Source organism: Eutrema salsugineum, unplaced genomic scaffold (assembly GCF_000478725.1).
Source record: "Eutrema salsugineum unplaced genomic scaffold, Eutsalg1_0 scaffold_7, whole genome shotgun sequence".
NCBI lineage: Eukaryota > Viridiplantae > Streptophyta > Magnoliopsida > Brassicales > Brassicaceae > Eutrema > Eutrema salsugineum.
Window position 1 is genome coordinate 2,866,362 of NW_006256486.1, and position 15,178 is coordinate 2,881,539.

The following is a 15,178-nucleotide window of genomic DNA, read 5'->3' on the forward strand; positions in this document are numbered from 1 at the left end:
CACAAACATTTTCCTTCGATTTGATTGCTATTGAATCTGATATGACTTTCTCGGTCATGTTTGGGAAATCCGAGTTGGCGCCAAGTGGGATACCTTCCACATGAGGGAGAGTAACAGGGTCAAAGACAATGCTATTTGGGAACAAATTGAGAGATTCAAATTATTTCTGAGATTTTTTTGGAAGCACGAAAGGGGATCTTGAAACATTTCTCTGCTAGTATCAATGGCGGAACTAGAATTTTTCTTCATTGAAAACCTAAATAAATAAATAGGAGCATATATAATTTTATGAATGCAGACATTAATATTGAGCTTTAATAAGTTACACCAATTTGATAAAACTTATTAGGGGCAAATGACTCCGACTTATCACATGTAGTTCCGAGTATATATTGGCTAAATGAAAATACTGAATCATATGATCAAAACCAAACAATGGGTACATAAAAGCATGAAACATTGACCCCATTTCCCTCCCAACAAGAATAACAACAAGAAAACTTTTGAGTCTTCAAGAGAGAAGATAAACGAAAGAGACTTTCGGTTATATTGTTTTATTTTTCTTTCTTTCTCTAAGTTGAAAGAAGCGACGATATTCTGTGAGTGAGTCGGTTCTTCTCTCTTCACGTACGACACTCCTATTTGTTGTTTGGAGAGACTGACTATGTGAAAGTAATCAAAGTATATTTTAGGTTTCATATGATTATCAGTGTGAGGGTGGTGGGAATTAATTAGTGGATTAATCTCATATTCCATATGGTAATGTGATTGTCCAGCTAGATTGCATGTGGTTGTGGTTGTCTTTTCTCTTCATAGAAATTTTATTTTGATTAATTCATTTATGTATTTTTATGACAGGACATGCAAGATTCTCCTCTAACAACCTATATAAATTTTTTTTTGTTATTTGGCATTTTCTTTTTGTCTCGTTTCAATACTCATCAAGACTATAGTTTTATAAGACTGTTCTTAAGTTGCGTTGGGGAATTGGCGCAGCTAATAAGGTTACGAATAAAAAAACTAATTTTTTTTTTACCATTACGTATTCATTAAGAAATGCAAAATAGTTGATGAAAGTATATGCATATTTTTATACCCTTTTTGCCCTAATTACATATTGATTTCAAATTTAAGTGACTTCACTCTATAGTCGAATTTTGATCATCCACAATAGTGGTCCGCAAAAGTGTACGTCTTGCTTCTCACGTTATCTCCAATAACTTTGTAGATATTGAAAGGATTTTACCGAAATAAACAAACTTACATGAAAAGAAACAAGCTTAATTCTGATATCTTCTGTAAAGTCTTGGCTTTTAATTTTGTTCAATTGATAGAGAGTGCAGCCCCTCTTTCACTAATCTTCTCTGTAGACTTCAGATGTTAACATTCTGATAATATATATATATATATATATATATATATATAGGTTATGTGAATTGTTAATCTCTACTATATTCCTTTTGAATTTTAATTGTTTAAAATTGAAGAAAAAGCTAGAGATGTGTTTAGCCACATAAGCTTGGGAGATCCTTGTGTACTACAAAGTAAGACTACGTAATTTTTTCTTTATGATTGATAGCTTTTAGTTTCAAAACAATTTGAAATTTTATTTCAAAGAAATATTAAAAATGTAAAATACCTTTTAAAAAACATTTCTTTCAACACGGAAGAAAGAAACATTATTTTACAATTTGCAAAGTATTCAATTCAAGACGACTTTGTGTTGTTGAGTTCATTCTCCAATGCTTCAACAAACTTATCAGCATAACCATTCAACAATCCAGGATCAACCAAAGTCTCTTTCAACATCTTATGATTCCTCCTCACTAAATTCCCAATCTCATTATCTTTATCAATCACAGATTTAACCGCATCTCTCAAGCTCTCTTTGGAGAACCATCCAGAATCTTCTCTTTGCACCTTCACAGATACTTGGAGTTCCTCAGTCATCAATCTCGTGGTGAGAGCTTGATCAGCCAATAGTGGAATAAACACAATCTGACAATCATTAACCAAAGACTCCCACATTGAACCAAACCCACATTGGTTCACAAAGCAACCTACTGATGGATGGGACAAAATCAAAGGTTGTTCTACCCATCCTCCCCAAACTATTCCACGCCCTTTAACCCGCTCTTCGAAACCGTCTGGTAATGCTTCTTGTGTCGTTGATGCGCCTATCGGCGGCATAGCTCTTATTAAAAACGGTAAACCCGTTAGCTCCATTCCTAAACACAGTTCTTGAAACTGATGTTTTTCGATAAAGCAATGGGTTCCCAACGAACAATACACTACCGAGCCTGGTTCAAACCCGTTCAGCCAATGATTCCAACGATCTTCTAGTGTTTTGACACTCTTTTCTTGCGGCTTAGGGAACATTGGACCGGTTAATAGAACTTTTTTCTGACATTGTGCTTCAATGAAACTACATAGCTTACCTTCAATTTCTGCGCATGTCCTTATGGAAATGATGTCGCAGTTCTTAAGGCCGGTGGTGACCCGATCAAAAAGCCATTGGCGGGTATTCACGAAGAGAGAATAGAGGTTAGCGTCATGTCCACGTAATACAACTTTCGATGAAGGATAACCCGGTGGAGGAAACCCTAATTCAGCACCAGGTGCAAGAAACATAGCTACAAAAGCTGCGGAAACGATCTGGTAACTCACACTCTTGGCTCCAAACTGTTTTGCTATTTCTGGAATCCAATCGGCAAAATCGAAGAAGATTAGGTCTGGTTTGGAAGTACGAACCTTTTCTTCGATCTCATCGCGTAAGAGATCCATGGCATAGTATAGGACATTCTTAGGCGAGTTTGAGAGATCCGAGGTTGTCTCTGCGCCAACAGGGAGACCATCGACATGAGGAAGAGTAACAGGGTCGTAGACAATGCTGTTTGGGAACAGATTGAGAGGTTCGAGTTGTTTCTGAGCTTTCTTGGGAAGCAAGACAGTAACCCTATGACCTTTCTCAGCTAGTTTATTAGCTAGATGAAGGTATGGAATCATATGACCAAAACCAAACGATGGGCACATAAAAGCATGAAACTTTGACCCCATTTCCTCAACAGATCAGCAAAAGGTTGCTTCTGTTTGTTTAGATGTTATTTGATTAAGATGCTTTTCCCTCTGCCCAGTTCATGTAAATATATCTATAGCTACTTAAAGAACGTGTTTTTGAGTGCCATTATAAATTAAGTTTAGGTGTTGGTGGCTGACATGTGCCATGTGTGAAAATGTCATTGAGATCCAGATTCGCTTGTGGGTTTTGTCTTCTGGTGTTAGTGTTAAATTCCTAAGCTACCCCCTTGATAAAACTTGTTGCAACAACAAATTCTACTGAATGAATCAAGAATACCATGAACAAGTTCGAGATTGCTAAGTCCTTTGAGAATTAATAGAAACCAGAGACCGACAAATTTACTGGTTGAAAGGTTTTAGCAAAGTTGCATGAGAAAACAACATTAAATTTTGATATCTCCTGTAAAAGTCTTGGCCACTTTCTTGGTCAATTGAATGGGGAGTAAAACCTACACTATATATCTCTAATCTTCTCTGTGGATTACGGCTGTTAAAAACTCGGGAAAATTCCCCTCGAAAGACCATTTTGATATAGGCTATGTGAGCTGTTTATTCTCTATCGATATCTTGAATTCTCATTGTTTGAAAGGTGAAGCTAACTAGAGATTTGCTTCGACTTCATACATAGGCTCGGGAGAGGCATCGTGTATTTAGGTTCCGCCAGAATCCCACCAGTCCATTCTCATTATCTGCAAGCACAAGAGTTGAGCAGAGAAGTAAGACAGACCAGTGAAATTCCAAAATAACTTAGTTTAGCAAGTTAAAATATTGTTTTTCAGAGCTGTGTATTTTATCAGGCAGCAAATCTGTTAGACTGTAATACATAGTCTGGAGCTGGACCAGGACTCATGGATGCTGTGACTAAAAGGGCTTTGGAAGCTGAGAATCCGGTCAGTGGCATCAAATTTTTCATTGTTTGAAATGTTAAATCTCTCCTCATATGTACGTAGTTTGGAGAATGTGTATGTCAAAGTATATTTTAGGTTTCATATGATTATCAGTGGAGGGTGGTGGTAGTGTGATTGTCCATTGTGGTTGTCTTTTGTCTTCATAGACAAATTTTTAATTAATTTATTTATTTATCTTATATAATATGACAAGATTCTCTTAACAACCTATATAAATTTCTTTTTGTTATTTGACATTTTTTTCTACGTCTCGCTTCAATAGTCATCAAGACTATAGTTTTATAAGACTGTTATTATATTGCGTTTGGGGGCAATGACGCAGAATATAAATCAAAAGACTAAATTTTCTAACATAACGTTCAATCTTCTGATTTATATTCTTTGTCATTGCCCCAAACGCAATATAACGAAAATGTGCCGTCTGTGTTTCTAAACAACATAATTTGAAAGGTTGAGAGAAACATATGAAGATGATAAAAGGAAAAAAAGGTTGAAACTCTGAACAAGCAAGCAAAACCCAAATGGGTATTTTTCAGTCTGCTTTCTTGGAGCTGTCTTTGTTATCATCTTCTTCTTCTAAGAGAATGTCCCTAAGAGAGCCAAACATCCAATCCATCCATATGGTATAGTAACCATAGTTATGCTTGTATGTGGTGTGGTGTATGGTAAATATTTGATCTGTATAATTTTCTTCATTTGTTATGTATTTCAATTTTTGATTGTTATCTCTCTTTTTTTTATCCTATTTTTCTCTTTTGGTGTTTTTTCTTGTTTTTGGAGTTCTTACCTTAACTGAAAAAGACAAACTTTGCCTCTTACATGCTACGGTTATATCTTGAGCAAACTCATCTACCACCACATAGATGAAATTAGTTTACTATTTTCTTAAAAAAAATTATGAGATTGCTAATTTATTTAGAAAATAATTTACTAAAAGTGATCACAGTACAAAATTAAGGGAATGTAATAAAAAAAAATTTCAGATTTTTAATCTAAAAGATCCAAGTTTGAAATATTATCATCAGGCAATTATAGAAGGCTCTATATTGAAAGAGATTGATCCTCCGTATACCCACAACATTTTAGCATTAAAGAATAACAGCAAAGTCAGAAACTTTGCAGCAAATTGTGCGCAGTCACGTTTCTAGTTCCAACAAAAGTGATTAGAAAGACTTAAGAGACACGAGAAGAACAACATACAGGAAGAAAAACGTAAAACACTTTAATAAACATTCTCACTTTAGTTTCCCCTTCAAGCACTTGTCTTCTTCTGCTAAAGGATCCCTAAGAGAGCCAAACATCCAATCCATCCAAGTGGTATAATGACCATAGTTATAATTGTATGTGGTATGGTGTATGGTATGGTATCCTGCACCCATTATAGGCCAAATGTTACCATGGATGCAATCATGGATGCTCGCTGTCCATATCCCTTCCAAAAACAAAAGACTCAAATGTGTTTTCAGATGAATCGGCACTATGAACAAAGCTATCACGTGCGGTATAGCCTGAGCTATCCCATCCAACGGGTGAAGTGCGAGCCCTAATGAAAAAAAAAACCGAAAAACGGTAAGTTAAGTTATATAAACAAAGTTTAGAGACGGACCTAATTATAATTTGATAGAAAGTTACCACATATTCTTGAATTGGAAGTTAAGATACAAGAAACCGCCAAGGCAAGTAACTAGGATTAAGAAAGAGTTCATGAGAATTGGAATATTTACCAGCAAATGGAGAGAGTATGTTTTGCTTGTTGTAGATATGGTGGGTTGCATGGAGATGCTTATAGAGAAATTTAATGTCATGAAGCTCTTTGTGAACCCAATAAATCGCAAACTCAACCATAACAAGATAGAGTGCGATGTAGAGCAAACAGAGGAACCAGTTGATTTGGTCGAGTGAAGAGTAACATTTGGTCCAGCCACGCTCGATCATATACTCAGAGATAGCTGGAAGAAGAGTGTACCAAGGCATAGCCTTCATTGACACATATATTTGCAGAATCATAGCTTTTCTTGTAGGAATGGAATCTGAAGTAAAATGTATATTCATAAAAAAAATTCAAAACTAAGACAGATGAGAAAGGAAAAACACTCATAAGAAACAAGAAAAACTAAAATAGAAAGGGAAATGAATATATGATCCACAGTTATTCAGTTTCAAGGTATATATTTATATACTCTACGAGCTCACATTTCATCGAAAACTCAACTTCAACCTCAGAAAAGAAAATAAACCAATTTGAAAAGAAGAAAATGAGATCACCTATGGGGACGTAAACGTTGTGTTTAAGGTAATAAATGTAGAAGCACCAGAGAAAGCCGGAGATGAAGTAAAGTAGGTTTCCGGCGAGGTAATTCCGGAGCCACGTCTGGAGGAAATGTGGTAAAGGCTCCCACAGATTCGCCGGCAAAAGGTGACTCAGGACGATACGGTTGTAAAACGCTGTCTCGTCCACGAACTGAGTAAGATACCCATAATCCGTCGCCATGTATCCGCCTTGGAGAAGTCAAACTCTGCTAATGCGTGAGAGAGAGAGAGAGCAGAGAGAGAGAGAGTATGTGCGTAGAAATCGCCAATCGGGAGGGGCTTTGTGATGTGTGGTTAGGTTCCTTGCTATATAAGTATCTTCTTCCCAACATTAATCAGTATTTTCAGGACAACACCCTCAAGTTAAGCTCCAGATGTTATTTTATACTCCCTCCGTTTTATAATAAGTGTCGATTTAGATTTCATTTTTTGTTTCAAAAAGAGTATTATTCTACATTTTCAATGTAATTTTTTACTCTTATTTCCTGTTTTATCCCTCATTTAAAGATAATAGTTTTTGTAATTAAATGTTATAAAAACATATTAATTAGGGGTATATTTATATATTTTATTAATTTCTTAATCTGTGTGAAATGTGTCAGAATGACACTTATTATGAAACGGAGGGAGTATGTTTTTATTAGCATTTTATTGTTGTTTTTTTTGTATAAAGTTTATAAGTATGTTTCTGCAATTGTTATTGTTGTAATTTGATAATTCTATATACTTTCAAAATACATCTATAGCTCGTTTAGTTTTCGATTTAAAATATATTTAATGTTTTTTATATTTTGGTAGTTATATTCTTGTCTGCTAGTGTTCAGGAGCTGCGGAATAAATTAAAGTTTGTATTGGTATAATTGTTTTGTAGCCTTAACTTTATTCTTTGATCGTAATTTTCTTGTAAAGATTGTATGTTATATTTGATTGTTCAAATAAATAGTATCCATTCGTAAGTCTCAATCAATGTCTGTTAAACAAAGAAACATGTAAAAGAGTGCAACGAATGACTTTAATTCAGAAATCGATATAAAAGTAACAAGTATATCTCTAAACAGAAATCGCTAAATAATGAAAACAAAAAAAAGATGTTCTTATAATTTTTGTAAACCATTCGATTAAGCACTAAATTTTAGCATAAACTTTCTTGTAGACAGTATTCATTGTTTTCCTTTGTGGTACTCCTTTCTTGTCGGTAATAAGTATTTTCAAACATTTCCTACATGTTACTCTGAAATAGAGCTGACCGTGAAAGAATACATGTGTGAGTAAATACTGGCGCAGCACTAGAACCCAAAGGGTAGCTCGATCAAGTGATTCTTAATCGCTTGAGACCTACTTTCGCTCAATCAAGAGGTTTTGAAGCAAAAGCTCTTGAGACCGACTTCCTGATCGATGAAGTTAATCAAAATCGATGCAAAGGTTTAAGAGAAAATCCTCTTTGAATAATATTAATATCAAAAGTGTCGTACCAAAAACTCCAAGCGTGGCTTTATATAGAAGCCTAAATTATAATACAACTAGGAAAAGGAAATTTAACTTAATCCTAAAAGATTAGCAAAAAGGAAAATCAAATAATTAAGTAAAAAATAATTAAAAGATTGAAATTAAAATGTTGTTGTGTTGCCGCCATTCAAGTAGATGCTGCTGCATCAGGTCTCCGGGGTGAGAAGGATTCGCCCTCGAATCGTTAACATCATCTTGAGGAATGAACTTGGACAGGAACCGTACATTAAAAACATATGAGGTGTTGATATCAGGTGGCAATTCCAGGTGATACGCATTGTCATTGATGCGCTCAAGAACCTTGAGAGGACCAATCTTCTTTGCACGAAGTTTGTTGTAAGCTCCAGCAGGCATTCGATCTTTAGTCAAAACTGCCCATACAAGATCACCTTCTTCGAAAACCAGACGCCGACGATGTGCATCTGCTGCAGCCTTATAGTGCGAAGAAGAAGACGTCAAATTGGTGATAGTTTGCTCATATACACCTGCAATTTCCTCCACAAAAGCCGTAGCATCACCATGGATACGAGTTCGATCAGGTAAGGTGGAAAGATCAATAGGAGCTCGCAGAACAATTCCATAGTTCACCTGGAAAGGACTAAACCCAGAACTTCGATTAGTCGCATGGTTGTGTGCAAACTCAGCTTGGGGAAGACGAGCATCCCACGTCTTGATTGCATCGCCTACTAAGCATTGCAAGAGATTTCCCAAAGAACGGTTGACAACTTCGGTTTGTCCATCGGATTGGGGATGATATGCAGAACTCATATCAAGACTAGTATTGAGAAGCTTCCACAGAGAACGCCAGAAATGACTCAGAAATCGTGAATCTCTGTCAGAAACAATCGAGCAAGGCAACCCATGCAGGCGATAGATTTCCCGAAAGAACAAAGTAGCGACCTGTACAGCATCTGTAGTTTTCTTGCAAGGAATAAAATGAACCATTTTAGAAAAACGATCGACCACCACAAAAATGGAATCGAATCCACGCTGTGTACGGGGAAGGCCTAAGACAAAGTCCATACTGATATCAGTCCACGGCTGCGTAGGAATCGGTAAGGGCAAATATAACCCTGCATTCGTCGCATGACCTTTTGACTTTTGGCAAGTCACACAACGTTCCACAAAGCGTGAAACATCTCGACGCAAAGATGGCCAAAAGTAAGACGCAGAGACGAGTTGCAAAGTACGATCACGTCCCACATGACCTTCATTATGAAGTTCGCGAATGAGCTGAAGACGCAAGCTTCCTTCGGGAACACACAAGCGAGTACCTCGAAATAAGAATCCATCATGAAACGTAAAATCAGACGAAGTACCTGCTTGAGCAGCATGAAATACACGACCAAAGAAAGGATCATCGACGTAGAGATCAGCAAAAGCAGCAAATCCCGGCACAGACGTATGCAAGACGGATAGAACAAGCTGACGTCGACTTAAGGCATCGGCAACTTTATTCGAAGATCCAGATGTATGCTTGATAACAAAAGTGAATTGCTGGAGATAGGCGATCCATGAAGCATGACGTGAAGAAACCTTGTCTTGACTATTAAGGTGCTTCAATGCATCGTGATCCGTATACAAGACAAACTCTTTATGAAAGAGGTAATGACGCCAATGCTTGATAGCTTGTACCACAGCATAAAATTCAATATCATAAGTGCTGTACCGAGCACGAGCACCAGCCAACTTCTCACTAAAATAAGCAATGGGTTTGGACTTCTGACTCAATACGGCACCAATACCTGTCTTGGAAGCGTCACAATGCAACTCAAACACCAAAGAGAAGTCAGGAAGGGCGAGAATCGGAGCAGAACTTAACTTCGATTTGATCAAGGCAAACGCCTCAGAAGCCTCTGGCGTCCAAGTAAAAGAGCCATCACGCATACAATTAGTAATGGGAGCCATCAAGCTACTAAATTGTGGAACAAAGCGTCGGTAGAACGAAGCTAGCCCATGAAAACTCCGACTCTCAGAAATGGTCGTCGGAACAGGCCAAGTTTGAATTGCAGACACCTTAGAAGGATCCACAGCGAGACCCTTAGAAGACACAATGTAGCCGAGAAAGTGAACCTGAGGAGACCCAAATTCACACTTCTTCAAGGTGGCAAAGAGCTGATCGCGCCGCAATAAAAAAAGAACCTCGCGCAAGTGGCTAATATGATCCGACAATGAAGAGCTGAAAATCAAAATATCATCAAAGTAGACGACGAAAAATTTGCCAATGAAAGGACGAAGAGCTTGATTCATGACCCTCATAAACGTACTTGGAGCATTAGATAACCCAAAAGGCATAACCATCCATTCAAAAAGTCCCTCACGAGTCTTGAAAGCTGTTTTCCACTCGTCTCCTGGTCGTATACGGATTTGGTGATACCCACTCTTCAGATCAAGTTTAGAGAAAACTGTGGCTGTACCAATCTGGTCAAGTAAATCATCAAGACGGGGAATAGGGAAACGGTAACGAACGGTGATCTTATTGATAGCACGACTATCAACACACATCCTCCACGAACCATCTTTCTTGGGAATGAGTAACGCCGGAACTGCACAAGGACTGAGACTTTCGCGAAGAAATCCTTTAGTAACCAACTCTTCCACCTACTTACGCAATTCCTCATGTTTGGAAGGGCTCATTCGATAGTGTGGGCGATTCGGAAGAGAAGCATCGGGAACCAAGTCAATACGATGCTGAATATCATGAAGTGGTGGCAACCCAGGAGGGAGGTCGTCGGGAAAAACATCTGCAAACCCCTACAATAAGGGTTCAAACGCAGAAGGTACACTGTGAAGAGAAAGAGGGAAAACTGGAACCGTTAGCAAGACAAGCACCTGCCCTGTGGTGCACGTTGTAAGAATAGAACCGGACTAGGAGATACAGGAGGTGGAGATGGTGGAGATGGTTTCAACATAAAGGTACAGTTATTGAGATGCAAGGTATAAGTGTTGCGAAATCCATCATGAATAACTCGTCGATCAAACTCCCAAGGACGGCCCAACAGCAGATGACAAGCGTCCATTGGAACAACATCGCAGTAAATCTGATCCCTGTAGGCATCACTGATCAAAAACTGAACTAACGCACGCCGAGTGACTGAGATTTCGTTCCCCTGTTGAAGCCAGGCGAGCTTATAAGGAGATGGGTGAGGTTCAACTTCAAGTTGTAGCTTAGGAATGACAGATTCTGCGATCACGTTTTCACAGCTACCTGAATCAATGATGAAAGTGCATACTTTGCCGTTAATCGTACAACGCAAAGAGAAAAGTTGCTTGCGTTGCGGAAACTCATCAGGTGCACGAGGAGTTAGACACATGCGACGAACCATTAACATAGGACCGATGTCTGCTTCTAATTCTTCGGGTTCACCTTCATCGGAGTCGTCATAAACAACTTTTACGTCGCGACCTGTAGCATCTAACAACAAGCCACGTCGATTGCGAGTTGGGCATGCTGATTGTCGATGATCGGGCTCACCACAAGAGAAACAGCAAAGAGTGCCTGGTCGGTTATTGCGAACAGCATCGGTTGGAGGTAAGGTTGATTCTGTCTTAACCGAAAGAGGCACGACTGCTGTAGCTGGAGCATTTGGTGTGAACGGTGTACGAGACGTGCGAGAAGAGCTCCAGTTTGAAAAGTTGCTTCGCGTCTGGGCTTCGACGGTCAGCGCTTGTTGATGAGCTTCCGATACGGTGAGTGGATGAAACAGGTTAAGGGTGTGCTGAATATTTTGTTTCAGACCACCAATAAACCGAGCCACAAGTTGAGCTTCTGTATCTTGGATATCAATTCGAGTCAGGAGCAGAAAAAATTCAGTAGAATAATCCTCGACAGAATGATTCCCTTGACGGAGGTGATGGAGTCTCTGAAACATAATCTGGTCATAGTTGTAAGGTAAGAAGGTTTTTCGCAGCTTTGACTTGAGTTTATCCCAATCCATGATTTTTGGTTTTCCTGAACGAGCACGAGAAAGCTTTAACTGAGTCCACCAAGCAGCGACACGGTTACGAAAACGCATTGCAATGACTGGAACACAACGATCAAGAGGCACATGTTTGAACTCCAGAATTTCGTCAACAATGACGATCCAGTCCAACAATTCCTCTGCAACTTGATTACCATGAAATTCTGGAATTTCAAATTTGAAACTCTGCTCCCAGCGGTCATTGTGGTTTCGTTCCACGCGAGCATCATGATGATCTGCAAAAGGGTTGTCTGTGTGGATAGAGCCATCATCGTCGTCCTGGTCTTCATCGTGTCATGGATTCTGACGGGCTAAATTGATGGCGTGAACTGCAGCTGTGAGATTCTGCACTTGAGCTTGAAGCTCGGCCAAGGATTGGCGAGTCAGCTCGATCTCTGTGGGGGGAACAATTCTTCGGGGACGAGCCATCGTAGGAGGAGCGTAGCAAAGCTCTGATACCAACCTGGCGCAGCACTAGAACCCAAAGGGTAGCTCGATCAAGTGATTCTTAATCGCTTGAGACCTACTTTCGCTCAATCAAGAGGTTTTGAAGCAAAAGCTCTTGAGACCGACTTCCTGATCGATGAAGTTAATCAAAATCGATGCAAGGGTTTAAGAGAAAATCCTCTTTGAATAACATTAATATCAAAAGTGTCGTACAAAAAACTCCAAGCGTGGCTTTATATAGAGAAGCCTAAATTATAATGTAACTAGGAAAAGAAAATTTAACTTAATCCTAAAAGATTAGCAAAAAGGAAAATCAAATAATTAAGTAAAAGATAATTAAAAGATTGAAATTAAAATGTTGTTGTGTTGCCGCAATTCAAGTAGATGCTGCTGCATCAAATACAACCCAACTCTCTCAAGCGTTTGATCTTGACTCTTGTTAATAGTCATTGCAAAAGCAAGTGAGACGGGAACTGTTTACAACGCATACTGAAGGGAAAGTGTGCATCTACCAGTGTTACAAACATCCTTGGTATTAACACACGCTTATCAGCGTGATTGTCGTAATTTCCTGAAATCACTCTAGCCTTGATAACATAATTTGCCAACTTAGTCACTACCAATCTTGTAACATTGCACAATCTACTCTTAAGGTTAATGTTTCATAGTAACATTATCAGAGCTTCCATCTTCAAGAATAGTTCGTGATTAGGCAATGAAATCTTAATGCTATTCAAAAACTCTTGCGTATATACGATGTTGTCAGCATCACTTGTGTCTGAAAGTTCAATACTATGCACTTAGATATCTGTTTTTTTTTCACCTGAATATTCAACAATTTCAAACATTAGTTACATATAATAGAATATTAATTTTAGTATCGTTTTCAATAAATATTCTCTATTTAATTTAAAATATGAATGTATAAACGTATAAAGGTGATGATCGCTCGTGACTAAGTCCATATTATTGTTAAAATATGTCTCGATATTTTAAATTCATTGGCCGAATGAATGATATTAAATCTGTTTTTAAAGTTTGAAAAATACCTGATAACTTTGATAGCATATATTGGTTTATGATCTCCACATCCACATTCCTAGGACTTAATATAGCACTATCTTTGAAGAAGAACTGTGTATCCGTATTGGTGGCAAATGATTCACCGTAAATCTCTTGAACAATCGATCGTATAGGATCGTCGCAATCAAGAATTAGCAAATCTTCTTGTATCTCAATTTTGACTTCTCCAGTATTACGCTCGTTTATTTTCCCATCACCAATATCCAGTATACACTTTGAGAATGCTTTAAGATCTCCAGCATCGTCATCAGTCAGACCTACGTGCAATCTCATATTTCGTATAAGTTATAAAACTTTACACTTGCGCCAAAGCGCTGATGAATTTTAAACGGCCATTGCAGTTTAAGATCTTGTCGCATCTGGTATTACTGGTAAAACCTGTCTAAAATCACCGCCAAAAACAATCACCTTAGCACCAAACGGTTCCTGAGACTGTAATATATCACACATGCTTCTATGCAATGTCTCGAAGCAGAATTTGCTCATCATGGGGGCTTCATCCCATATTATAAGCCGAGTCTCTTTGATTAATTCCGCCAAATATGAACCAGACTTCATCAAACACGTGGTATGGTTATTAACATTTATAAGAATGTCAAATCTAGAATGTACCATTCTACCACCTTGCAATAGCAATGATGCAATCCCACTAGACGCTACATTTAAAACTACTTCACCATTTGATCTCAAAGCAGCTCCTAGAACAATCCAGAGGAAAGTTTTTCCAGTACCACCAAAACCGTAGACGAAAAAATACTCCACCAGCATCACGGTTCACTGCCTCTAATATCTCTGTGTAAATCCCAAGCTTTTCATCAGTTATCTTCGACATGAGCTCTATATGTTTTTCTTGCAGTTCGCTTTATAATAACTCTTCTCGTCGCATATTAGAGTATTTTTGTATTTTTTGATCTCGATGTCATCTGGATAGGGCATCTTATTGAAATTGGATAGATAATTACCACTCGGACGCAACAGCTTCTCAATCTCTGATAATGTAAAGTTTTTATTTTTTTCATTGTCCATAACCAAATCTGCAAATGGAATTGGAAAAAATTAGCAGGAAACAATTTAAAGTGAATACGACAAGTTAAGGTGATTGCAAAAAAATTTGTGAGGTTTCAGCAGAAATTTTTTTGAGTTTGTTAAAAACTGGATAAGAAATTTTTTTGAGTTTTTGAATTTTCGCAACTTCTAAAACATTTTTAAAATTGGTGATAAAAAAGTAGGTACTTATTAGTTTAAGTGGAAGCGACTTTTTAGAGTAGCTAAATTCTACAATTATAGATTTTTACGACAAACTAATAAGTTATAACGTAACAATAATATGATTTAGTAATTAAGTCGCAATCACCTTTCTTAAAATTCATCAACTTCAAAGACAAAATGATTCAACACAATGAGTGTAGGATCAATTGTAGAGATGGTTAATTTTGCTCAATCAAATTTAAACCAATTATAAGTAAAATTAAGATTAATACAGTCGACTGATTCACTGGATATTACCCCCTAGTTTCTACTGCCATAGAATAGCTTGAGATTGTACTATAAAAAATTCGAAATCCAGAAGACCTGTGTTATTTTATGACTCTACGAGAGCTAAAACAAAGCTAAGAAAGAATATGATTCTATTGAAAATGTGAAACAAGTAAAAGAAAGTTACGACTATTATAATTCAATTAAAACAAACACTAGACTAAGAAAATTCAGAGGAATTTCAGAGATAGAAATCGAATGAATATTCAGGACACAGAAAAACGCAAGTCTCAAACTCAAACATAAATGTAATACTGATTCACTATCGTGACATCAATAACTTTGTCTAGCAAACTAAATTCTAAACTGTCGTTTGAAGCTAGAAATCCCAGACAAGCTTTAACAAGC

The 15,178-nt window shown here is 37.6% G+C and overlaps 2 protein-coding genes across 2 annotated transcripts; both read right to left on the bottom strand.

Moving 5' to 3' along the window:
* Positions 1-1,707: 1,707 nt before the first annotated feature.
* LOC18010956 (UDP-glycosyltransferase 79B4) lies at positions 1,708-3,057 on the bottom strand. The gene has a single exon (XM_006393072.1). It carries the CDS (start codon positions 3,055-3,057, stop codon positions 1,708-1,710), a length of 1,350 nt encoding a protein of 449 aa, XP_006393134.1.
* Positions 3,058-5,030: 1,973 nt separating this feature from the next.
* LOC18010957 (putative Delta(7)-sterol-C5(6)-desaturase 2) lies at positions 5,031-6,610 on the bottom strand. The gene is made up of 3 exons (XM_006393073.2): positions 6,252-6,610; positions 5,711-6,016; positions 5,031-5,529 (listed from the first exon to the last, which is right to left on the bottom strand). Exons 1-3 carry the CDS (start codon positions 6,475-6,477, stop codon positions 5,222-5,224), a joined length of 840 nt encoding a protein of 279 aa, XP_006393135.1. The 5' UTR covers positions 6,478-6,610; the 3' UTR covers positions 5,031-5,221.
* Positions 6,611-15,178: the final 8,568 nt, after the last annotated feature.